Source organism: Solea senegalensis, linkage group LG15 (assembly GCF_019176455.1).
Source record: "Solea senegalensis isolate Sse05_10M linkage group LG15, IFAPA_SoseM_1, whole genome shotgun sequence".
Taxonomy (NCBI): domain Eukaryota; kingdom Metazoa; phylum Chordata; class Actinopteri; order Pleuronectiformes; family Soleidae; genus Solea; species Solea senegalensis.
The window spans coordinates 3344666-3370301 of NC_058035.1; the positions used below are offsets into that span (position 1 = coordinate 3344666).

The window sequence follows — 25636 nt, forward strand, 5'->3', positions numbered from 1 at the left end:
AAAGTGACTTTAGAAGATTATTAACTGTCCTTTTGTTACTATTATGGATTTAAAATCAGAGCTGCTGAGACTGAGCGACGCCACAATGGACCAATCTGACCGAATGTGTTTAACGCATTGAAAAACAAAACAACTAATTCCAAAAAAATGTTGAGCTAAAACTTTTGAAGATACAGACAGTTTAAGCAACTGAACGATTGCTCATTTAACTCGGCAGATAGACGATAGGATCCCAAGAAAAACACAGTTAAACTAAAGTAAAACTAGTATTCAGTTAACCTCATCCTAGTGTCTATGGTAAAATACATGCATTATGCTAATGGTTAGCACTGGCCGTGATCGCAAACAGTTAGAAACTCAGTTACGTATTTAAGCCGAAATGTAACTTTTATTTGCATCACTTACAGTCTTTACAAACAAGAAGAAGAACAAGAAGTGACATTAACTCTGTACCAACGTCTGGGCAAACTATGGCAACAAGGAAAGTATTAAAATAGATCAGTTCATTTCTGTCAACAACCTCTGCTGCTGCGTGTATAAATGACAATGTTGTACTATAAATATGTCATAACCAATTCCCCACCTCTCTTCTGTCCCCCCATTTTTCAATTTCACCCCAACCTGTCTAGGCACATGGCTGCACATCTTTGAGGCTGATTCTGTCTGAGATTTCTTCCTATTTTCACATTTTCTTCTCTCCATTGATGCCTAGTGTTTACTCTATACAAAGAAAACTGAATTCAATGTTGCTTTCTCTTACAGTGTAAAATAGAATAGAATAGAAATACTTTATTCATCCCCAAGGGGAAATTGGTTCAACATAGCAGCAATGCAAACAAATATTATAAACATAAAATGTAATGTAACAGTGTGAAAATGAAGACAGATTTTCCTGCATAACAGATGTCATATTTCTTTGATGAATGTTCCGTCTAATGTTGCTAAACTACGTCACTGTTCTGAAGGTAAAATTAGTGTCTACTCTAAAAAAATAAAGGAAAGAAAAGAGGGGAATGAAAGAGGCTGATGTGGTGCAGCCACTTAACTGCATCTGGCCTCATTGTTCACTGAACAATTATGTTCAGATTTTACTGTCATGTAAGTATCATTCCACATGAGATACGGACACAACTCTTGACAGACCGCGTGGCTTTTTTCCCCCGTGCTGACTGACGTCGCCTGACAACACAACGATCTCTTGTCAATGTGATGACATACTGTACGAGGTTGATATTTATTAGTCACAGGATGTAACAGACATGCCTGTCGTCTTCATTCCACACCATTAGATGCATAATATATGCTTTGAGAGGAAACAGGCTTTTTTAGCGCAGACCTTGACAGGTGGCTAAATATGTCTGTCACTACTTTTGTTGCAGGTGATCCTGATCTTGACGAAGCTGTACGACTTCAACCTGGGAGCTGTTACTGAGAGCTCCCTCTGGAGGTGAGCTCTTTGCTATTTTCCCCTTTTTTCTTCCCTGTTCATAAAAAGATCATGTTGTTGTTGTTGCAAGAATCTTATGAAGGTGCATAAGTGCATCCCTTAAAATCAATAAGAGTAATATATTCATAATGGTTGCATTACACTAAGTGTGATTTATTGTTTTCGTCCTCGCTGGGATATGAACAGTCAAGTGAGAACTGGGGCCTGATAAAAAGATATGAAGCAGGCGAAAATGAAGAATTGAAGCACATTAAAGACAAGTTTAAACTTGGATCTGTCAAACATCAGCATTAGAACCTTCCCAATTCCAGCGTACCTGTGGGATTCCATCCTTTATAGAACATTTACATTTGAAACGGCCTTTTTAAGCAGGCAAACAAACAAAAAAATCTGATTCCCGACAAGCGTTTTAGCACAGAAGTAATCTATACTAACATAGCAGAAAGTTCAATGGCTGTGACCCAGCTCGTGATCGCTGTCCTTCAGCAGTGCTGTCGCTAAATACACCAAACTCCTCCGTTAAATATTGAGATCTTGGACATTTCCTTTGCTAAATGTTGGAGATTAACGCATGTTTTCAGGATTTTTAAGTCTTTTTAACTGATCTGTAGTTTGGCATTGTTCGGTTTGTTTCTTGTGTCGGACGTCGTGCTCTTCCAGTGACGACACTCTCTGACCAATCAGTGGCCGGCAGTCTGTTGAAGTCACATTTTAGTATCGTACCAAAAAACAGCACCAGGTACCAGGTACTATCACTAATGGAAAAGCAAAAAAAAAAACAAACGTGTATAACTGCGACTAAAATGCAGTCACAGAGACACGCTATTCTTAGGAAACTCTTCTAATTCCCCTCGTCTGTCATTACATGACTTATTATTACTCTTTTTCTATTAATACTTGTGCACACTTGTACTTGTTGCTTCTCTGTGATGCATATTTTGCCAATTCATTCAGGTAGGGCTCATAGCAAAAGCTAAAAGATGAGTCAGCGGATTTGTTACTTAAATCTATGGCGTACAGCCCGAAATACCTCCACACACCGCTTCTTTAGATGCTTTAGGGTTGTCATTGTTTTTTTCAATGTCTAAGAGGTCATCATATGTGGACCTGACAATGGTCTGTTGTACTTCTAGGCTGTATATATTTTTATGCTTGGGAGGGTCTTTAAGGATCGAATTAGAGCTGCAACTAACGATTATTTTCATAGTTGTGTACATGTTGTACAGAAAATGTTGATCAGTGTTTCCCTTAACGTTGAAATGATGATGTTCTCAAGTGTCCAAAAATCCAGATTTAAGGTAAAACGTGACATCATGAATGTCGCCCTCTCTTGACTGAGGTTTTTCGATTGATTTTCATCCATAAACTTTATGTTTTAGAAGTATTTGAAGTGCTATTACTACTGTATATCAGTCAGTACACACTGAGAGGTGAGAGCTCTGTCAGGTCATAAATAAGAATGGAATTCATTAAGGATTACACCACGGAGGCCAATCTGGCCTCTGATGTGCCTCTTTTTCTCACCTCTCCCGTTGCCTGCAGAGAACTAATTTCATCCTGAAATACATGAGGAAAAAGAGACCCTAAGTCTGCCAAGCATAGAGTTTCAAATTAATATCTGTTTCACCAGCGGCGCCACAAAGATTTACACCTGACTTGATATGTTGTGAAACCCCATATTGTGTACAGGAGGTCTTCCATCATCGAGGTGTCTGCTTAACATTGGCACCTTTGAGTAAATTACAGTGCACCGCAGGGCTTGCAAAAAGGCTCTTAGGATGGGTTTTGGGAATGCAGAAATTTGAACGTTATGAAAAGGAACAGGTGTGAATTTTGTATTTTTTTTTTTGGTGAACACACAATAAATGATTTATGACTACAGCTGCAGGCCTTTGTTGGTGGCCCAAGTGCAACGTGCAGATCGACGGGTGACTCGCAGAAAGTATCTGAACATGCGTCGAGTCAAGTGTGTTTGGGGGATGACTGCTGCTTTTCTGAAAACTCCCAATGTAACAACAGCATGTAAAATATGTGTAACACTAGTGGTAAAATGGTTTACTGGAATCCCTAGATTTATATACTTCAAACTAAGGCTGGGCAACACAGGGATATTTTTTTTATAATTTGATAGCTATTGAAATCAAATCAATACTTCTGTAAGGCTGGCTTATGAATAATATCTCGATAATGAAAACTTTTCTCTTGAGATGTTTGCACTTCTCAACGGAGCGTGGCAATACACTGTAAAATAAAATATCTACTGTTCATCTGTATTATAATGATTAAAATCCAATACCTGGCATATTTCTTTGGCTTTTTAATGTTAAATGATTTATATTTGTTAGAGTTAGAAACAATTAAATGGCCTATAAATATGGGCAAGTAACTGTAAGTTACTTTTTTTTATTTTAAGTAAATTGTATTTTTTTTTTTTGTTTAATTGATTTTCACACACCGGCTACAGACAGAGATTGAAAGTCAAAGTGCGTCTGTTCCAGAGAAGCAGCAGCGAGATCTCACATGATGAGAGAGGACGACAGTAATGGACCGTAAAAACATTTCTGTCTATTATAAATTGCTCTCTGTATATCTGCTTCTCTTCAGAGGGCTTAACCCTTTAACACTGAGTGTATCGCAAACGCACTTCACATGGCTATTGGAGAAATTCCAGAAGTTTCTGTAAGCTGAGAAGTTACACGTCAATTACTATATTACTATAATATTAATTTCACTTGTAATATTTATATTTATACTTAAGTTTGGGTTTTTGTCTCGTAGAACCCGCCTGGACTGTCTGTTTAAGCACAAATGGCAAATAAAAACTTTGAACCTTGAATACACCATATTATCATGCAGTACATTGTAAATAACTGCCAGATATTGAAAGTTATTCTGGAAAAATGGGCAAAAGCACAAAGGACATTTTCTGGTCCTTTTTATGGTTAAAATATCACAACATTCCAGATGGACATTTTGAGGCTTAGGTATTAAAGGGTTAAAGCTCTTTTAGGTTTGTTAACGTCTCATAGCCGCAGCCTGCTGTGTTGGACTGGCAACAGACCATAACATCAAAACACTTTGTGGCCCACAAATGAACATTTTTATCGTACTTCGGTGAAGCCAATATTTCAATTTCGCATGTTTTCTCAGTGTCTGATGACACATGAAATAATCGTCTTCGCGTGTCGCCCCCTTTAAGAGACGCTCTCCCACCTCCGCAGTCACAGACAGATATGCCGTCTGAGAGCAGTACTTAGGTGCAAATACAAACGTGTTTACGGGTAAGTCAAAGTCAACAACGGAACGGTTCAGATTAATGCACAGACAACGATAGCAGACTCCGCATATCTATCCAATTATGCGGTGAAATTACATTTGGAGGCACTCAGGTAGAACTGAGAGCGTGGACTGTGTGTGGGGAGAAATCAGACTTGAGTGACAAACACATTTACCCTTGTCATGTGAGGGAAATATGTGGGTTTTCTTTATGAAAATATGGTTTAAATACAAGCCACTGAAGTCATTTCTGTCTTTATACCCTTTGTACAACATACAGGTACTGTATGTCACCTTGAATCTGTGTTACTCTTGCTTATGTGTTGTTGCATAATTATGCTGTCCTTGCTTAAAAAGACCACAAAGACTAAATGGTTGAATCCATTCAAATAAAAAAGGCCATACAAGTGTTAATTAAATATTGTTTTAAAACCTGTTTGAAAGGGGATTTCACCAAACACTCTGAAAAGAACACTGTTTTCAAACAGCTTCTAGTACATAATGGGATGTAACAATATGTTCATCCCTTGTTGGGTGTTTTGGCACAAAATTCACTTGAATGTTTAATGTACTCATATTAACGATGACCGTTATTGGAAAAACAACATTCCCGAAGTTCATAATTTGGGTTTCTACCTCCGAGGCGACCGCGGCTTTCATTACACATCAGCGTGTGTGGAAACTCAGGCTGCAAAGGCTCGCCTGACATTTGTAATGAGAATGTTTACTTTGCATACTGTGCTTGTCAGAGGTGCTTTATTGCTGAATGGTGTTGTGGTTTCACATTGAAACTGCCTAATGAAGGTGTCAAGCTTTATAATAATGCAGAATGTCAGCCGCTCTATGCTGCTTGATATCCATATCTACAAGAGCTGTAGAGTAGCGAGAGAGTCTGCAGGAGGAGGATTTGCCGCCGTATGTGAAGACGTTACTGCACAACGATGGCGGTAGAATCTTCCCAAAAATGTTGCTAAAATATTCGTGCGAATTGTTGTGGATCCTCGTCGTCTGACAAACCTGTGAAATGCATTTCCTCTCCTCATGAAATATTTGCAAGGCCAATTTGTTTTCTGGAATATTTTGGAAGCTGCATTGTTTACCTCTCTCCATGCTTTGACAAGGCCAATTTGTTTTCTGGAATATTTTGGAAGCTGCATTGTTTACGCTCCCGCTGACATCATTAGCATTTCAGTGCTTCCTTACCTTTGTCAGGCACAAATACATTACTGTCACCAATTATTTACCATTGTGTAAACTGTTGGGTGTCATGAAAGTGTAACGAAACACCGCCCCCCCCCGCCCCCCCCGTTCCCTTTACTTCAGCTGCTGCTTCACCTTCACCAGCTTGCTCATCTCTCTTTTTCACATGCAGCCATGATACATTTGCATGTTCTTCACTCAGCAGCTGTCACCTGTGTACATGCACTTGTGCGTCCTCAAACCAGCGTGTTTGAATGTATCGAGGTGTTCTTGTAGCTTCGCTGTTTTAGGTTAAGAACCAAGAAACAAATCTGTTCAAGTCGAACTATGGAGGATTTTTACAGCTTTACAGCTTTGGAGTCATTGTGAGGGTTAAATGTCTTGTTGCGGGGGAGATTGGACGGTTGTCTCCACTGCCCCCTACTGTCTGTTAGTGGAAAACTAGCCTCTCAAGATCAGGTGCTGCCAACCTGAAGTCCTCAGAATCAGGAGGTTTACATAGTCAGAAAGTATAGCCAAGTGCAGGCTATATGATCAAGGCAGAGAGACGTTCATCATGGTCATACCTGACGAAAAAAAGCAAAGAAAACTGTTGTCGGAGGAAGCGAGGAGCGATGAGGAAACTTCTGCTTTAAAATCCCTTGAAAGTGATAAAAATCTCATGTCCAACTTTGTCATGCCAAAGAAACATGTGTTTCTAACCACCATACCAAATTTTAATGATTAAAAAAGTAGTTATGTTTAAAAAAAATTGGTTTCAAATCATGTACAATTCTGCAAAATTCTCTGCTCTGAAATACACAAACTGTTTTACTCGCTTTAGTGTGGACCAAAGTCCTTGAATGTTCATCTGTGTTTGTACAGAATAATAATAATGTAAATGCTCCGGGATCAAACGACCTGTTTAACAAACATAAGAAGCCACATTTTCACTCGTTTTTAAAAACCCTGATTTTTGCAGTGAATATTGCTGAGCATCTGAGTCGGTCAAGGTTTTGTTTTGTTTTTTTACAATTTTACTTTAATTTTGCACATCAAATCATATTTTTAAACGTGGAGGTGCTGGGGGGTCGGTACGGTCACCTCACACTGTCAAGATGATTCCAGATCTCAGTGTGGAGTCGGTTCTGCTCGTGTACGTGTGAGTTTTCTCCCTCTTTAGTTTGGCTTCCTCTCACTTTTCAAATGAGTTTAAATGGAGACTTGAACTCTTTTAGGTGTCAATGTGAATATGAATGCTAAAACCTAGATATTATACATAAACTTTGTCTCTGTTCACTCTGTGAAAATGTGGCGTTCTGTCTCCAGCAAGGCTCTAAACTCATATGACCTGGGCGCCAAGGAGTATCTAGTCTGGCCAGTAGGGTGGTTTCCCTGAATTTCAAAATAAAAGTGTCTCCGTTGATATGGGCTGATTCACAATAAAATGTTTTTTTATGACGCAAAATGAATATATTACCTAAAAAAACATACAAAACTAATGAAATTATAACTTGATTATGACAATGTCATTGGCGGGCCGCATAGGCCTCTCTGAGACCGCTCTCACTCATTGTCAACTGGGATTGGCCCCAGTTCTCCTCAGCAGTCAGGGATGAATGAACGAGTGAATAAAATGAAGCCGTGATCCAAAATGAGGTGTTGTTAAAAAAAGAAAGAAGAAAGTTTGAAACGTTACAATGTGCATAAATTTGCTCTTGTCACGATTTATATTCCATAAATTGGGTCACAATAGTTAATCATCTTTAAAAAGTGGGTCTCCCATATGAGAAGTTTGGAAAACACAATGCATGAATGAATGAATGAATGAATGAATCCCTAAACTGCTCTGCTTTTATGGGATGCCATCTGTCCCACTTTCCACCTTAATGCTTTATAATATCTAGGTTTTAGCACACAGAGAGAGAGGGAGAGAGAAAGAGAGAGAGAGAGAGAGAGACTGTCACCTCGCAGGTGCTGTGTAATTTCTTAGCCGTGTTTGCATTGATTAAAAATACTGAAGATAATTAATTTAACTGTCTAGGATTTCTGGCGAGGCTGTAGCGAGGATGGCTGTGCGTGTTTATTGTTAATGCACCATTATTGATTGAGCGTGTCGCGGCCGGCACACTGTGCACAAATATGTTGAAAACAACAGACACACGGACAGATTTTGACTGTATTTCTATCACAATTAGTTTTGCTTTATATTCCCGCTGTACCTATAAAACACTTTGGTCAACCTTGGCTTTTCCATTATACAGTTCTATCTCTACTCAACTCGACGACTCAGATTTTTTTAGTACCTGCTCTGACGAAGCTGCAAGTGAACTAAGTGTAAAATGTAACTTTGTTTTTTAGACAAAACAGGAAGTTTTCCTTCCTCAGAACTGTTACCTGACGTTAGGCAGTGACGTAATGAATTGGGAAGAGGCCAAAGTCATTCGCGCAGAAGAAAACCGATACCAACGGTGGATCACGGAGCCAGTGGAGATAAGGAAACGCGCGCAGCGGACGATGAACCGGGATGAGGGAGCGTACATGCTGTCGCACACCCGGGGGAGCAACCGGACAGCAGGAGGCGTGGTCGACCCGTCAAATCTGACAGGAAGATCGCCGCCTCTGTAATATCAGCTGATGAGGCACGTCACCACCTAACGTCAGGTCACAGTTCTGAGGAAGGCGGAAGATACACGCAGAAACTGGTTAGCAAAGGTAAAGGAAAACTTAGTGTCGTCTAAAAAAACGAACCAAAAAAGCAGTACTAAAATGTGACGTCAACAGACTGCCGGCCACTGATTGGTCAGAGAGTGTCGTCACTGGAAGAGCCATGAGCGCGACGTACGACACAAGCACCAAAGCAAACAATTCCGAACTCTAGCTCAGTTAAAAATCCTCAAAACGTGCGTTAATCGACAAAATTTTGCAAAGGCAATGTGTAAAATCTCAATATTTAACAGAGGAGTCTGGTTGTATTTAGCGACATCCGACAATCGTGAGCCGAATCACAACCCGTTCGCTTGTATTTCAGATCAGAGGCTGTGTCAGACCAAGTCTGTGCTCCGGTCGAACAAATCTGTAACTGATTGTAATGATTCAGTTACACTGAAAACAACTGCTTTGACCGCCGCTAGTTTGTGTCGCACGTAAAACAACCGCGATGGCTCCGCCCATCTTGAGGAGGAAAGCTACACGACTGACAGAAGAAACTGAGTTGAGTCAACTCGAGTAGAGTGCTCCAACTCGATCTAAATCGCCAACAGTGTTACACATCTCTTGTTGTGCAACACAAACAAAATACAACACATTACGAGGAAGCTGCTTTTTGCCAGTTGACCGCGTCTTCACAGCCTGCGTGAATGGTAGAAAAATCAATCTAAGCACATATGGTATACTTTGCCGATGCAGCCATGTATAGAATAACTGATTTGCAGCTAATGGACTAAAACATGCTAAACTGGTAGAGAGTGCTTTAAAATCTGTTCCGAGCAGGTTTTCTGCTCTTTGATGGATTTTTCTTTTTAATCAAACAGACTCATTTTGTTCTCTCCCACCAGATCCACCGATTATGGAAGCACCTACAACAAACTCAACGACAGAGTGGGTTCAAGGACAGTTTTAAGTTACCTGTACGTCTGCCCAACCAACAAGCAGAAGGTCAGCAGTTTTATTTATTTTTTTTATTTCCCACTCATGCTTCGCCTCTTATTTCTTAAAAGCTTAGCGTTGACATCAAATTAACGTCAAACAACTCTCTCTCTCTCTCCATCGTTTCATCCCGGGCGACATCCCTGCACCGCGCGGCCTGCTGTACTTTAGATAATGATGCTCAGTGACCCGGAGGTGGAGAGCGCGGTGCTCATCAGCTCAGATGAAGGAGCGAGCTTTGAGAAATATCCCGTCAACTTCAACATCCTGAGCATGCTCTTCCACCCGACGCAGGAGAACTGGATACTAGGCTACAGTCACGATAGCAAGGTAAACACCTGAGCCGTATCACGATATTTATGTTATAAATAATGGTGTGTGTGATTGCTTATATTAAAATATTCAGGTTGGTGTTCATAACGCACTTTCTTTTTTTTTTATTTATTACCTCTCTTTTTTAACTATATTTGCTGCTATAACATCGCAAATGTCACTAATATTGGATTATTTTATCTAGAATTGGAGTATTTTTGATGCATTTGGATGTGATTATAGCTGGGGTGTCACTTACTAAAGGTCCAGTGTGTGAGAAATAGTGACATCTCATGGTGAGACGACAGATTGCAACAATCTCCGTTCCCTCCTTTGTTTCCAGTGTGTCGGGGGAATTACAATGGTCTTCAAACACCAAAAAAATGGAATGTAAACACCCATTTGAAATACTTTCCAGTCTTTGTTGATTTAAGACTTGGGATTATGTTGGCAGAGCCATTTTGTGACTTGAGATTCTGCTTTAAAACATGAAATATACATTCTTGGCTACATGGTTTGTCCTTTTTGGGCAGTGCAAAAAAAGCAAATACATGTAAAAACCTTATTTTGAGGACACATGTTTATTTTCGAGCAATTATACAACTATAACAGGGCTCGCTGCCAGGGTGAATTCAACCTTTTTTTCCACTGATGCACAAAAATAATCAACATTAACATATGACATTTGGGGTCTGGTGTCTTTGCCTCTCAGGAACACGTGTCCAGTTTGTATAAAAACATCAGTAAAAGTAAAACATCCCTCTGATACTGCATGTCAAGGGAAGAGCATAATTAGAAACAAGGCGCAGCCGTGTCAATCAGATCACCTGAGACTGCCACGCCCCCCTCCCCCTCTTCCTCCTCCTCCTGCTGACTGCCAGCCACGCCCACCTCCGTGTACACGTCTATCTTTAGATACATGGAATGCCTCTGTGGTAATTGCATAACTGTCCTGGTTGCTTGACAGGCTTCAGATGTAGCAGGTGACTTATAAGGGTCAGCGGTGCCGTGGTGACATTGATGTTGGTTGGATTAGAAATGGAAGAGATGTATTGTTTAAAATGAGACATATATATATATATATATATATATATATATATATATATATATATATATATATATATATACATATATATATAAAGCATATTAATGGGTGGTGCGCTAGTTTGTACACACAATCTGGTTACTTCCGTTCCTGCTGCTGTAGAAACAAAGCATGCTGTTTGACCCGAGCACATACAAAAGGAGTGATTATACACTAAATAGAAACATACATAGAAGTCGTATGTTAGTTTCCTGACAATAAACTTGAATGAAATCCTCCCGTGTGCTGGACATTTTTCTTCTGTCTTGCAGCTGTACAGTTCAATGGACTTTGGAAGGAAGTGGCAGCTTGTCCACGACAACGTGATGCCAGGCCGATTCTACTGGTACGATTATGTCGGAAATGTATTTTTGAACTTTCTTTTTTTTCCTTTGTACGGTGATTGAATTTTTTTTTCGATTTGCATAATGATAGTGTTTGTGACCCGGTGCTGTTCGCAGGATCCGGCGACCTCCTGTCAAAAAATCCGATCTCCTCATCCATGTCACGTCAACTTTTTTTTTTTTTGCTCTTTTTTTTTCCCCCGTGCTGTTTTTGTTGCCGCTGTCATTTAGCAATCTCGACGGCTCGGGCACAATGCGGTGAATATTGATGTGGGCCTGTTTATCCCGCTTTGCCGGAGCATGTGTCAAAGCCTTGTGTTTTTTAGCGGGTGATGAAAGGACATCGGTTGGAGGACATCTTGTCCACATGCATGAATAGCGAGACATTTGAAAAATAAGATGGGTGCGGCAGGTATAAGCGTCAGTAGGAGACACAACGCATTGTTTGAGCTCCTGAAAACAATTGCTTCACGCATATTACTTCAAATTGTTGTTTTTTTTCTCTCCTCAAAATGGTGGTGCAGCCACATCGTAATAACACACATTTTGCTTTAGTGCATATTTATGGGAATACTTCATGTCCCTCCCCTGCTTTGTTGTTTCCTCTATTAATGCTTTTGAGATGATGTGCCGCTATAGAGCTGCAGATCCTTTACTGACTCATTTACAAGAAAATAAAACCATCTTCTCCTGGTTTCACACAGTAACGACGTCCCTTTAGCAGCCCATTCCACGGCGCGATGTGTCGCACTCGCCGTCAAAAACCGCAGACACATGTGAGGTCATGTAACATTTCCAGACTCTGATCTGTTGTGTCAAAGGCTGAATTAGAAATGATCCTACGTGCTTTTATCTCATCTCGACTATTGCAGTAGTTTTATTTGTAGGAGAAGGAGCTTGACCGTCTGCAGACTTGACTAGAGGACATATCTCCCCTCTTTAAATAACGACAGGTGGTGAGATGATGGTGCAGAAATTTTCCCGTAACCACACATTTTAAAGCCTCTCTGTTATCCTAGGCTGATCTTCTCGTGCTCTTTTTTTACCTTTTGAACATAAATTTCCAATGCATGACAACAAATTTGACAATAGCAACATGTTTGTTGCCCATACATAAAACAGATCTAAGCGTCCCTTCGTTTATTATGTGTATGTGTATGTGTATGCGATGGCCCTCGACTCAACTCCACGTACTCAAGGTCCTTGTCTTTTAAAAAGCAGCTGAAAACCTGGCTTTATAAACAAGTTTTTCATTTGATTTGGTTTTAAATGATTGTAGTGGATTATGTTTAGTTTACTTAATTTATTCATGGCAGAATTAAGGAGACTAAGGTGATGTTTGTGCAGTCTGTGCCGCAAAGCCAATTTCTTCTGTGCTTGAACAACAAAATGTGGCTACTTCCTGTTGAAATTGGCTAATTCCTGTCAAAACAAACACTTTAGGGCAAATCCTGAGCGGTTCCGAAAAAGAAAATTTCCCCAAGCCTTTCCAGAACTTCATAATGTCTAACATCTGTGTGTAGTCAAGAAGAAATTGGAATCAAGGAGGGGAAAAAGGCCAAATAAGTCGTCGTCATACAGTGTATTGATTTCTGAGGATCAGTGTTGCTAATAGAAAAGCCGATATTGATCGACCTCTAACTCACATACTCGAGAACTCTGTCCTTTTACAAGTGTTGACATATCGCATAAAGCTAAACGATTTGGGTAAAATACATAATAGTTTTTTTTTGTGCAAATATTGCAATTTGAGTTGTGTATTTATTTTACCAGCCTCCTCCTCCTCTCATCTTCTCACTCCTTTTTGTCCTTCTCTTCCAACTCTTCCTCCCTGCTCGTCTCGATCTTCTTCTGAAGGGCGGTAATGGGGCTGGACAAAGAATCCGACGTGGTCCACATAGAGACGCGCATCGCAAAAGGCCGTGAGTGCAGCGCTGCAGTCCGCCACAGTAGCAGGACCCTCAGGACCCCTTTGTCTCTCATTTACAGCGAGGTCACTGGGAAGATGAGACTTGTTCTGCTGAATCAGATTGGCCCCTGTAGCCCAGTAAAGCAGAATCTGTGTCTCCTGACAAAAACGGAGAGTTTTAGCGAGCTGATGGATGTTTCTTCGCCGTAATCTATCCCCAGTGTCTCGTACTCAAACCCCGACTCTCCACTTATAAACAGCGTGGTTCTGTCACAATTATAGGGTTTTTCCACCTTTGGGAAAAAAAGATACTAATATTGCTCTTGTGGTGAGAAAATATGAATCTGAGTTGACATCAATCGCTCTTTTGCCTCTCACATCACACCCAGAATGTATTGTTTATTAGGGAAAGGTGGAAAAGCTTAAACCACAGGATCAATTCATTGATTATGAATCAATAATAACATTTACATCATAATCAGTTAATTGGGTCCCAGTAGATTTCTGTTTTTATTTGCTTCTCTATGAAATTAAATGAACAATCAACAATCATTGTTTAATGACTAAACAACTAATTGATTAGTTGGGAACAGAGTGAACAGGTTAATCAGTGATGAAGTTAAGGTTATTTGTGGCACTAGACTTGAATATTGCCTTATTTATTTTTGTAAGACGCCCACTCACTCTCTAAGAGAGTAAAATGGCACAATGAAAAATAATCTAATATGTTTTCAGAAAATAATCAACAGAGGAATCAATTATGCAGCTAATCATTCGATGCTGAGACCAAAACCTCAGCTAATTTGCACTGTACGGAGGTCAGTGGCTTAAAAGCCACAGCTGAACCACAAATTAGCGGAATATTTCATTTCTGACAGCGAGTGCATTAAAAACAGTCACATGTTGAGCCTCTCAATCAATGAAATAATAAAAGTAAGTGAACATTTCACAAGAAAACACAACTGAAAGCACATTTATGACACAGTATGTCAGATAAAACAATATAAACAGTATAAACGTTCTTTCAGTAACAGCAAACTTAAAGGGTTAGGGTTAATTATCACAAACATACCGTGTATTTGCTTCAGTGCGTACAAAACACAGTCCTGACAGTAAATGCTTCTAATTAACTTTTTTTTGATTGATTTCCTTCTTCACAGGAGCTCAGTATGTGAAGTGCAGAGCACAGCGATGCACAGAAGGCAACCGACAGCACCTCTTCCCTGGAGATGTGGACACCAACTCACTGGTGGTGCAGGATGAATACGTCTTCACACAGGTTTGCCTATAATGACAGATTACTTTTTCTAAATGAAAGGGCGGGGGAAAAAGATGAAAAAAAAAACCCAACAGTTTTCTTCATCTTTTTCTGTGCCTGTGAACTTTTTTTTTTCCCCTTCTAAGGAAGATGAAGGTTTGTTTTATTTGTATTTTTGTCCCTTTGTGCGACCTACGTAATGGGTTTCTCCTAACACACCTGTTCCCCACTGGCCCAGTGTGTGTGTGTGTGTGTGTGTGTTGTGATTACGTGTCATCTCGTCCATGTCACGGCGCGGAAAGAGAAAAAAGCGTGCGTGTGTCAGAGCAGCTGTGAATATGCAGGTTTGTGCCCTTATTATCGCTCACTCTGACTTTGACTCCAATTAGACAGCGGCAGTCGGGGTCATTATCAGAAATTCAATTTTCAGACGCCCTCAACTGTCATTGATTTCCATCCGCGGCTAAGTCATTTTCTCCTTCTTTGTCAGCCTTGACACACCCGCGAGAAGAAAATGTGAGGATGAAAAAAGAAGACATATTCTAAATTTGTAGTAAATACAGTTATTGACTTCAAACACAAGTGTTTGTTGTAAATAACACTCTCTCCCTCACACACACACACACACACACACACGTGTTTGCTGTTGAGTTTATCTCCCGATTTAATCTTCTGATATGATATAATGTTGATGTGGTGTATTGTTCTCAGCCATGGCCCAGTTTCGGCACACTTAATCCACAAAGTTGACTGGAGTGGCTGCAATATCAGAATGAAACACATAATACAGTGCGTCACAGCGGGATTCAGAAATGCTGATTCGATAAAAAAAAAATTGCATTTAGCCGAGACGAGAGTGACATGAGGCAGAGGAGACCGGACGGCACACACATGGGGAGAGAGTGTCTGTGGTTGGCACAGATGACTTTCTTGTGACTTTCATTGCTTGGGGCAGTTGGATTTAACTTGACAAAGAGTAATGAGGTTATCGATCGGGGCTACAACGAAATAAGCAGTCTTCAACACCTCCAAAGTCTCCTGGGAGAGAAGGAACAGCCAAGTGCAACATCCTCAAAAATGTGGCCTGGGAAAATGCAGCCCATTGATTTTCGATAGATTATTCCATTAGGGCCCTAATGTAGTGTGTTGGGGGACAAACACCATCCTTCTACTTGATTAGAAAATAAGCAATCAAGTAGCGTTGGCCCTGCCTGTAAGTTGATGGAAAAGTGGTAGTGCATTAAGATCTCCAAGCCGCTCTGTAGATAAAGCAAACGCAATCTTCAGCGCCTCTAAGCTGCAGACTAATTGAGATAATGATAATTATTTCTGTTGTGCTTGCAATTTCGCTCTCCGCTCTCCTCGCCGCGGAAAACAGACTATCATTTTTTTTCTTTTTTTACAAACGTTTTATCCACTCAGTCATGCGTCCTGAATCAAAACGCCGCTTCTGAGAAATGGTAAAGCAGCACAGTGTTGTTGTCAACCTATAAATGACGTCTCCAAGATGATTTTGATCACCTGTGACTGGCAATAAGGATGTTCTGGCACCATGATGCCATAAAAATCTACTTTACAGCATATTTCACAGTCACAAGCTAAACTTAAGCTGGGTAAGTCTTGAATAAAATGCTATAAGATAGGCTACTGTACCTAGTTTAAAGACATGGTTGTTTGTACATTAGGAGTCCGGCCACGGCATATATCTTACAACAGTTATACCAAACTATACTGCGAATTCTTCTTTGTGTTACTTTAACCCTTTAAACCTCAAAATGTTGCTTAATTTAAATATAAAAGGACCAAAAAATGTCCCGTAACTCAGTGCTTTTGTCCATTTCTCCAGAATAACGTCCAATATCTGGCAGTTATGTTAAAATATCAATTTAAAATGAAGAAAAACAAAAAGGTTTATTGAGAATAGCACTGCAGTTGTACATGAACAACAGATTTACTGTTTAATCGGAACAGTATGGCGTGCTTTTATGTAATTAAATGTATTGTTATTATTGTAAAAACATTGTTCGCTGTTGGTCAGTTTTGGTTAGTTTTCGTTATAATTTTAAAATTATAAAAGTGTAGGCCACGAGTTTGAGACCTCTGTTTCTTGAGGAAACACAGCAGTTCAACTCAATACAGCACAGTTTGAAACATTATATAATAAATGAATCAAAGACACAGTAAACAAATGACAATAATGGAGCTTTAATCATGCATCTTTTTCCCTGTTCCATTCCATTGTTGCAAGGATTCTGCGGATTCTCTGTCAGACAGTTTGTCTTGTTTCAAACTCGTATCCATGACAACTTTTGACAAAGGAAATACAAATGCATAAATAACACACCAAACTGACCCAAACAATGGAACAAAGCAATACGCAATTTTTGTTGTTTTGACTGTCAAAAGCGGCGACGCGTGCGTAGCTTAGCCGTCGAGCACTTAAATGGTGACACATTTGCCATTGATTGGTACGACATTTTTCTATACACTCTTTTTAACAGCCGAGAACAGATTCAAGGCAATTTGTGTTTCTGTTTTTTTCTTGCCTTGAGCTACAGATTGAAATTAGCTAATAGCTAAATCTGGTACTTTGTTCTTTTTCTTCTTTCTTTTACTGAGATGAATGTTTTTTTTCTCCCATTCAATAAACTATTGAGTCCCAGTCTTTATTCTTTGAATTTACAGGCAGGCCGTGCTGTTTCACGCTCGCATGTTGTTGTTTGTAGGTTAGCACTGTTGTCGTAGCGCGTCCTGCGAAAATCTAACTTATTGCATCAGTCAAAATGGAAATGTACAAATAATAATAATAAAAAAAGTTGCTTGCTGAAGTGACAGTGAAATATGCAGGTGGTTTCTATCCAACAGCAAAGTGTCTCTGACGTGGTTACACATGACCGGCCAATAACACAGCTTCACACCTTTATATCTCGACGTACGCGTTGACAGAACGTTACCTTGGAACTCTCACGCTGACTGGGGGTTTGCTCACGACTCTGCCGGAGATTGTATTTTCCACGGCGACTGCATCTGCATATAGAGTCAATCATAAAAAACATGTTTACGTTCTATCCGGCGAGTGTCATCAGATGTCTCGTATCTGTCTGTCGCTTCTGAATCCGAGCTGACAAAACAAAGTCGGTCCAGACGGCGCTGGAACTCGACAAAGACAAACAGCAGAGGTCGACGCTGTAAATAATCAGTTTACAATCCCATTTGTCCCAAATCTCAATCTCAACTCTTAGCAGTGGCCTAAAATAAGGAGTTAATAATCACATGGAAATTGCATTCAGATTGTCCCCTCTTTTTATTTATGTCTGTATTTATTTCCCCTGTCTTTGAGACTTTTTTGATTTTCATTCCACATGCTTTTGTGTGATGTCTTTGTTGTTGTTGTTTTTCTCCTTTTATGTTTGCATGTCTGGTGTTGTATGCTAATGGTACAATAAGCCGTGTTTTCCCAACAAGGACAATCTGTCCATGTGTGTGTCTGTCTGTCTATTGTTGCAAAGGTAACCAAGTCAGGACGACCCAGCTACTTTGTCTCCTACATGAGGGAGTCCTTCAGGCAGATGCAGTTACCTAAATACTGTTTACCCAAGGTAAGACACAAAATAAAGAAGCGTTATTCCGTGTGTTTTCATGTGGAGAAGAAGAAAAAAAGCTGCTCAATAAGTGTCTTTTAAATCTGGCATTCGTCTCTCACCTGTCTCTGTGTCTCTGTCTCTCACCCACACCCTCCAGGACATGCACATCATCAGCACAGACGAGAAGCAGGTTTTTGCTGCAGTCCAGGAATGGAATCAGAACAACACTTACAGCCTGTATATCTCAGACTCCCCGGGGGTCTACTTCACCCTCTCATTAGAGAATCTCAGAACCAGCAGAGGACCCGCCGGTAACCTCCTGGTCGACTTTTATAAGGCAAGTAGTTCGTCTTTTTCATAGACTGCTGCTGCCACCAATTCCCCCTACACTGTAGACCCCCAAAAAAGATGTAATTTACTCGAAAACGCTACAGTTTTAGTCATTGAAGTCGTGTTTATTTTTATGATCAGTGAATCCATTAATTAGTTTGACTGTAAAATAGTCTGTTAAAGCAACTAATGATGTAACTAATGATTAGATTCATCATTGATTAATGCCGATTATTGTCCGTTGGTCCTTAATCCTTTAAAACCTAGGTCGTTTTTGCTTATTTTAATCTTAAAAGGGCCAGCAAATGTCTGATGAGTAAGTGCTTTTGCCCATTTTGTTTCCATAATACTTAGAGCTACTCAGTATCTGGCAGTTATTTACCATTGAAAATTGTACATAAACAATAGATTTTGCGTGCTCATTTTGAAATGTGATCACAGTATGAAACATAGTTACAATAACATGTTTTGAGTTTTAAATATAGCACAAACCGTTGTGAAATGATCAAATCAAATTAAAATACTTTTTAAGTTAAATATTGTGCTTTACCTTCCCTATTTATTCCAGTGTAAGTTTCCTCATGTTATACTGAGAAGGGAAATACTCACACACTCTGATCATCTTCAACATCGTGTCGTTTATAAAAGCATTTAATGAGATGATAATATGTATAAATATGAATCATTTGATGCTTTGTTTTAAAACCACCCTTGGGATGATTTTAATGTAAATCACAAATCGCATCAATCACCTAAATGTGCTGCCATCTTATTGAATCAACAGTAACGATGTAAAAGTAAATAAATAAATAAACACAAACAATAACAACACTTTCATTAAATTTTCTTTAATTCATTATTAGGTTAATTTAAGGAGAACTGCACAGCAATAACCCAACGCAGTGCTTTAAAGCATTTGTAGAAGCTGATACTTTTACAAAGGGCCTTAAATAGTTGCATGTATGTAAAATGTATGTATTTAAAAAAATCATATCTGAAAGCATTGATATGCTGTATTTCACATGACTTGAGTTCATGTTTTTATCCCAGTAATAATTTAAATACAGTCTCAACATTGTAAATATGTTGGATCGTTAAATCAAATTCTTAAATATAATTTCAGGAAACATTGATTAAATGAGGAAAATTAGTCAAAATATATGCTGGGTCTAAAAGTTTTTTGTTTTTTTTTTAAATCCAGAATTTGCTCTTTTAACTGGATCCTTAACTGGTTCATGTTTCATTTGTCCACTAAATTTGCTCGCAAATTACCAGACAAAGTGACACATTGTGAGGTGAAACTATAATATAATATATCATATTTAGCAGAGCTAACCAGAGAATATATTAGTAATGACATCAAATTAAGAGTTTCTACAATGACTGTACAAAATCTCGGTCTGAAAGGCATAAACATTACAGAATTTGCCTTTTTTCACTGGATCTGCACCATAAATGTAATGTGTTCTTCTCTGGTTTAAGTCTGGTCCCATTGGTTCAGTACTACTTGTTTGGACTTAATCCTACTGACATATGACCAAGCTAACTAACAAATGCATATAGGCTAGAATTAAGATATATCACTAATGAAATAAAGCTAATGATTTCTAAAAAAACAAAAAAAAACAACAGTCATTTAGATATTTCAGAATTTGCTCTTTTGTCTTTGACTTCTTATCTGGTTTGTGCTCTATTTCTCCACTAAATGTGGTTCAGTACTTAATCCTTCTGACAAATGACCAGACAAAGATACAAATTCTTAGGTGAAAGCAGAACCTCTTGAGTAGAGCTAACTATAGAACATGTTACAACATGAAATTAAACTAAGAATTATATGAAATGACTGTACAAAAGCTCTGCCTAAAAGTCAAAATTTAATGGGTTTTCTCTCTTAGTTCATGCCCTTTCTCTCCACTTAGTGTGGTCCCAATTGGTTCGGGACTTAATCCGACTGACAAATGACCAAAGTAACAAATGCATGGGTGAAAACAGAACCTCCTCAATAGAGCTGACTTTAACACATATCACCAATCAAATAACGCTAATGATTAGAAGAATTACTGTAAAAAAATCCCTGTCTAAGAGTCAGGATGTGCTCTTTTTTCTTTGACTTGCACCAAAGGTTAATTGCGTCTTCTCTGGTTTATGCTCCATTTCTCCACTAAGTGTGGTCCCAGTAGGTTCAATGCTTTTTCTTTTTTTTCTACTTAATCCTTCTGACAAATCACCAAACAAAACTAAGAAATGCCTGGGTGAGAACAGAACCTCCTTTGCACAGCGAACTCTATAAGACATATTACTCCTGAAATAAGGCTAAGACTTTTCTGAAGTTACTGTTCTATTTCTGTTTTTTTCCCTTTCACAGGTTGAGGGAATTAATGGCATGTATCTCGCCAACAAACTGCTGGATAATCGCATCAAGACTTTTATTACCTACAACAAGGGACAGACATGGGCCCTCCTGCCAGCTCCTGGCACTGACGTGGCTGGGAATAACCTGCACTGCGTTCTGGTGAGCGCAAGGCGTTTGGGGGGGGCGAGAGTGACTAAATGCTCCTTTTCATGCGAAATGATGCTTATGACAAACGTCGTTCATCAAATCTTTCAGACTCATCGGCCGCGCGCTGGATGTTGTATCCACATTTGCTCAAGGCCAAGATCCGATCGCCGTAATAGCCTCCTAAATAGCAGGGACGATGCTCCGCTGGAATATTCTTATTATTAGTATGAAGGCACAGCGTGTCATCATGTGCAGTTTCCAGGGGTCCAGACTTTCCATTAACCTTTGTGATTGAATTTACCTGTAGTCATACTGGACTAATGAGTGTAAGGTTACACCAAATTACATTAAGCAGGCTGTGTTGTTAGTTTAGCAGGTATGATCGTCACCTAATCTTTTCTGTGCGTTCTTTAGAGACCGTTCAAAACGGGGTGGTTTGTTTCCGTTAAAAGCAGCTTAGTCGTTCACTGCAGTGTCACACAGGTGGCCATTACGCTCTTGTCTGCTTTCTGACTCCCACCCCTCTCCCCCCTCCCCTCCAACCTCGCCTCTTTGAAAAGCCTTATTGATGTTTTTCAGCGTGCTTTACTCTGAGAGATGAGAGAAATGATTTGAATCAATTTTGCCAGTTTTATCAGAGCATCTTGGGGAATTTTAATTAGGTGCCTTGTTTGCTTTAGGATGAAACAATTAAAATGCCCTCTGTGTCCTCTCAGCCTTTTTCTTCTTTCTTTGTCTCTCCTTTTTTTTTGGGCAGAGCAAATGAGAGGAATCTTTGTTTCAGAAATGTTAGCACTTTTCACTCAATGGGGAGAGCACCGTGAAAGACAGAGCTAATTATAATTGTGCCTGTTGAGATCTGTTTGATACGTATTGTTTCAACGCGCGCCTTTATTGGAATCTGTTGTGTTGACAGCCATTTTGTTCGCTGCATCTTCATCTGGAGATGTCGGAGAATCCGTACACCTCTGGGCCCATCACCAGCAAAAAGTCTGTACCGGGAATCATCGTGGCCACAGGTGGGGGCTCCTAAACCACTGTGTTTGATTATCAGGTCAAATTGATCAAATTAGACCAGAAAAATTGTTTATTTTGTACTGTATTGTACATCAGAAGTGGGGATGGACACAAATATTCCATTACTCGCTTGAAATTTGATCAGTTACAAATGTTTTATCCATGATTGCATTCATAAAACAAATCTGTCTAAATCGCATCTAGTGATGACCTAACTTTATCACAAAGATAAGCATTTAGTTAGTACACTTCATGTGTGTTTGCAGAAGTGATGAAATTCACTCGGTTGGCTCAACCGTCTTGAAACCTGCATTATTTTCACTAGCTGCCATGTGCTATGTCCATCGCTAGTTAAAAACAACTGGAATTGAGCCAAAGTGTTTTACCAAAACACAAGTTTAGACAAAGAGACAGAAGATGACACACAGTACAAATAACACTTGTCATTTGTACAACCTTCGATGCTTTGTGATTGAAGACATGTTATTTGGTGAGGCTAGTAGATAAAACTGAGTGTTGTATTCATAAACTAGGAGACGGGTTTTTTGTGATAAAGCCCAGGAGGAGCATATTTATTGGAAATAAAAGTGGGCCTAAGATTGACCCTTGAGGCATACCGCAGTTTTGTAGAAGTTTGTGTTCATTATGAATTCAATGTGGTTGTACAATCACAAAAACAAATCATATGAATTACTTTCTCTTGTGGAAATCACCACAATGAAACATTATCTTCCATTTTGGGTGTGATTATTTGCTGGAAAGTCACAAATATGTCCTATCGCTAATTAAGATGCACACAAATTGTTGGACAAACACATGGACTGAAATTCTTCACGTTTATGTGCTCAGGAAATATCGGAACAGAACTGTCCTCCACCAGCCTTGGGATGTTTATAACAGCTGATGCAGGGAATAGCTGGAGACAGGTGAGAGCCATCTGTGTCTACACAAAGCATGTGTTTACCTTATTCGGAATATTTGTTTGTCATAAGTGTGAAGTGTAAATCTGTTCTTCTCCCCCCTTCCTTATATCGATGTAGATATTTGACGAAGAGCATAACATTTGGTTTCTCGACAATGGCGGGGCTTTGCTGGCGGTCTTACAGGCAGCGACACCAATCCGACACTTGTGGTAGGTGTAGCAACCCCGTAGCGTCGTAATCACCGCGACCAGGCTCCGTAAATGCCAGAGCCACTGTGGAAAATTAAAGGTGGGGTGAGATGATGTGGCGCATGATTATACTTAATGTTTTGAAAGTTTGCATGATTATTGTATCTCTGCTGCAGCCTCGAGTCAGAACCACCTCCAACAGAAGAGATTCTGTGAAAGCTTTGTTCTCTTGGTGGGATATGGTGGTTCGAGTGCTTTTATGTAAATGAGAGGCAGAGCGGGGTGGAAATATGAGACTGAGGATGCCCTTCTAACTCCCTCATATTTGAGCAGCTTTGTAACACTACCTACTTTGATGTGCCTGCACACCACAGCCCTGTCGAAAGTGATTAAGCTCGAGAAAGGGTGATTTGAAAAAACCCTCAAATCTATGTCTAATGTTGCAGTCGGAGCCTCATTTCTGCTTTTTTTGTTGTTATGTAAGCTTTAAAATGTTTCTGGGGTCAAGGAACATTTGCTCTTTTGTTCAGTTTTTTTGTTCGAGACCCTCAGGTGTTTCGTTTTTGTTAAAGTTAAACGATATGAAAATGACCCGACATCTTTCATGTTAACCCGTTTTTCAGTGCTCCACTTATGTGTTTGTGCTGGGAAAAATGTGTTTATGGATATTAACAGCTGTTGTCTTATAAAATACAGGATCAGTCTCGATGAAGGAAAGAAGTGGGACCGTCACAGTTTCTCTTTGGCACCTCTGTATGTGGACGGCGTTTTGATGGACCCAGAATCAGACAATCACATTATCACGTAAGCAGAATAAATATACATAAATATCAGGCTTGAAGTTTGAGCTCGTCTTGAGATGTAAACAAAGAGAACTCCCTTGTGGCTTTTCATTAAAGGGAACATTATCTCTCTGTCAGGATAAATGTCAGACTTCAGATTTGCAGTTGCTCTTTATATACACCATCATATCTAGAATCTGTATCTTGAGATCCTGTGTCAAATTTGCATTTTAGGTTTTTTGGCCACTTCAGCCATCGGTCAGAGTGGCAGCTGATCAAGATCGACTACCTGGGCCTCTTCAGCAGGAGATGCATGGACGGAGATTATCAGATGTGGAACCTGCACAACAAGGTTACGGCAATATTAAACTTTATTGATCTATTTCCAAGATGCATATTTGTCCCGTTTTTCAATGGACTTAAAGCATGAGCAAGAGATTTTTCTCATTTCTTTCTCAAGCTGGAGTGTGAAAAAGTGGCACATCTGTTTCTTTGTTTGACAGGGGGAGCTGTGTGTGATGGGCGAAAAGCAGATCTTTATGAAGCGCAGACCAGGCAACCGCTGTATGCTGGCCCAAGACTATTCCAGAATCTATTCCTCAGAGCCATGCCTCTGCACAGCCTTTGATTTTGAATGGTAATGACTTCCTCTTTCTCAGCTTGCCCACCTGGGACTAAACTGTAACACACACACACACTTGTATCCTCATTTTTTATCATTACATGTTTACAAAACAGACCCTTCTCGTTTGAACGTATAATTCAATTGTACTTCATTAAGAGCAGCTTGTAGACATTTGTAATCAGAAACAGACGTATCAGTTTGCCGGACTTCATACGCCTTAATATCCGTCTTGCGTTGCATTCGTATATATGTTGGATATGCAATACGAGCACAGTCAGGTAATCTAGTTATAGTTTGAAACTGTAGATGGGAGTAAGTTTTCATCGTGTAATTTGCATAATGTCAAATGACTTATTAGAATTCAATTCATAATGAATTGTGTGATTAATTTTAAATATCTTCAAATCCACGTGTCTGGAATTCTCTTTGATCCTGTTTGTCTGACAGTCATGTCTCCAGTTATGGCCATAAATATGTCACAAATCACCCTTAATGTGAAGCGTTTGCCCCACAACAAAAGCTGGATTATTTGAGATGCGGTGTTTATCATTTCATGAAGTGTCATGTTTTTGTTTTTTTTTTGGCAGTGATTACGGGTGGGAGCGCCAGCCAGATGGGAAGTGCTCCCCTGCTTTTTGGTTTAATCCAAATGGTGCAGCTAAAAGCTGTAGCACCAGCCACAGCTTCCTTAACAGCACAGGGTAAGTGGCCCCAAATGTTCAACCCATCACAAAACAATATTATTTAATTCCAGCTTGTTTGTCATGGTATCTCGAGCACAAACAGAAAATAATGGTGTGCCTCTACAATGGTTCAACAACAAAAGCTCAGCGTCGAGCTGAGAACACTGACCCTCACTGTGTCCCACTTCCACAAATCAGAATAATGCATAACAGGTGTTGGGTACACAATATGTTCACGCTTGAAAAGTGACGAAATCAAGAATACTCAAAAGAGGTAAATATGCATTTTATAGGTGTGCTGCCAATGGGCTGTATTGTTCCACAAATAATTGCAGAGAGGACTTTTTTTTTTTTTTGCATCGCGTAGAAATTGAATCCATTATAATAAATTCTGCATTGTTGTCGAACAGCTTGAGGGACATTGAAATTGAAGATGATTATCAAATGTTACAAACATTTTGTTGTTTCTTTTGTGAAGTTAAATTGACTTGGGCGTCCCAGAGTTGCAATTTAAGCATATTGTGTTTCTGTTTTTGTTTTGTTTTTT

General features: G+C 39.6%; 1 protein-coding gene across 1 annotated transcript in view; it reads left to right on the plus strand.

The window, feature by feature from the left end:
* sorcs3b (sortilin related VPS10 domain containing receptor 3b) overlaps positions 1–25636 on the plus strand; it is a 60495-nt gene that overhangs the window by 17793 nt on the left and 17066 nt on the right. The window contains exons 2-17 of the mRNA XM_044046254.1: positions 1380–1447; positions 9460–9559; positions 9722–9880; positions 11219–11292; positions 13148–13212; positions 14360–14478; positions 17967–18056; positions 18199–18378; positions 20737–20883; positions 21788–21890; positions 22738–22814; positions 22929–23020; positions 23696–23803; positions 24016–24133; positions 24285–24418; positions 24994–25107. Coding sequence (XP_043902189.1) covers positions 1380–1447; positions 9460–9559; positions 9722–9880; positions 11219–11292; positions 13148–13212; positions 14360–14478; positions 17967–18056; positions 18199–18378; positions 20737–20883; positions 21788–21890; positions 22738–22814; positions 22929–23020; positions 23696–23803; positions 24016–24133; positions 24285–24418; positions 24994–25107 — 1748 coding nt within the window. The remainder of the gene's footprint in view (positions 1–1379; positions 1448–9459; positions 9560–9721; positions 9881–11218; positions 11293–13147; positions 13213–14359; positions 14479–17966; positions 18057–18198; positions 18379–20736; positions 20884–21787; positions 21891–22737; positions 22815–22928; positions 23021–23695; positions 23804–24015; positions 24134–24284; positions 24419–24993; positions 25108–25636) is intronic.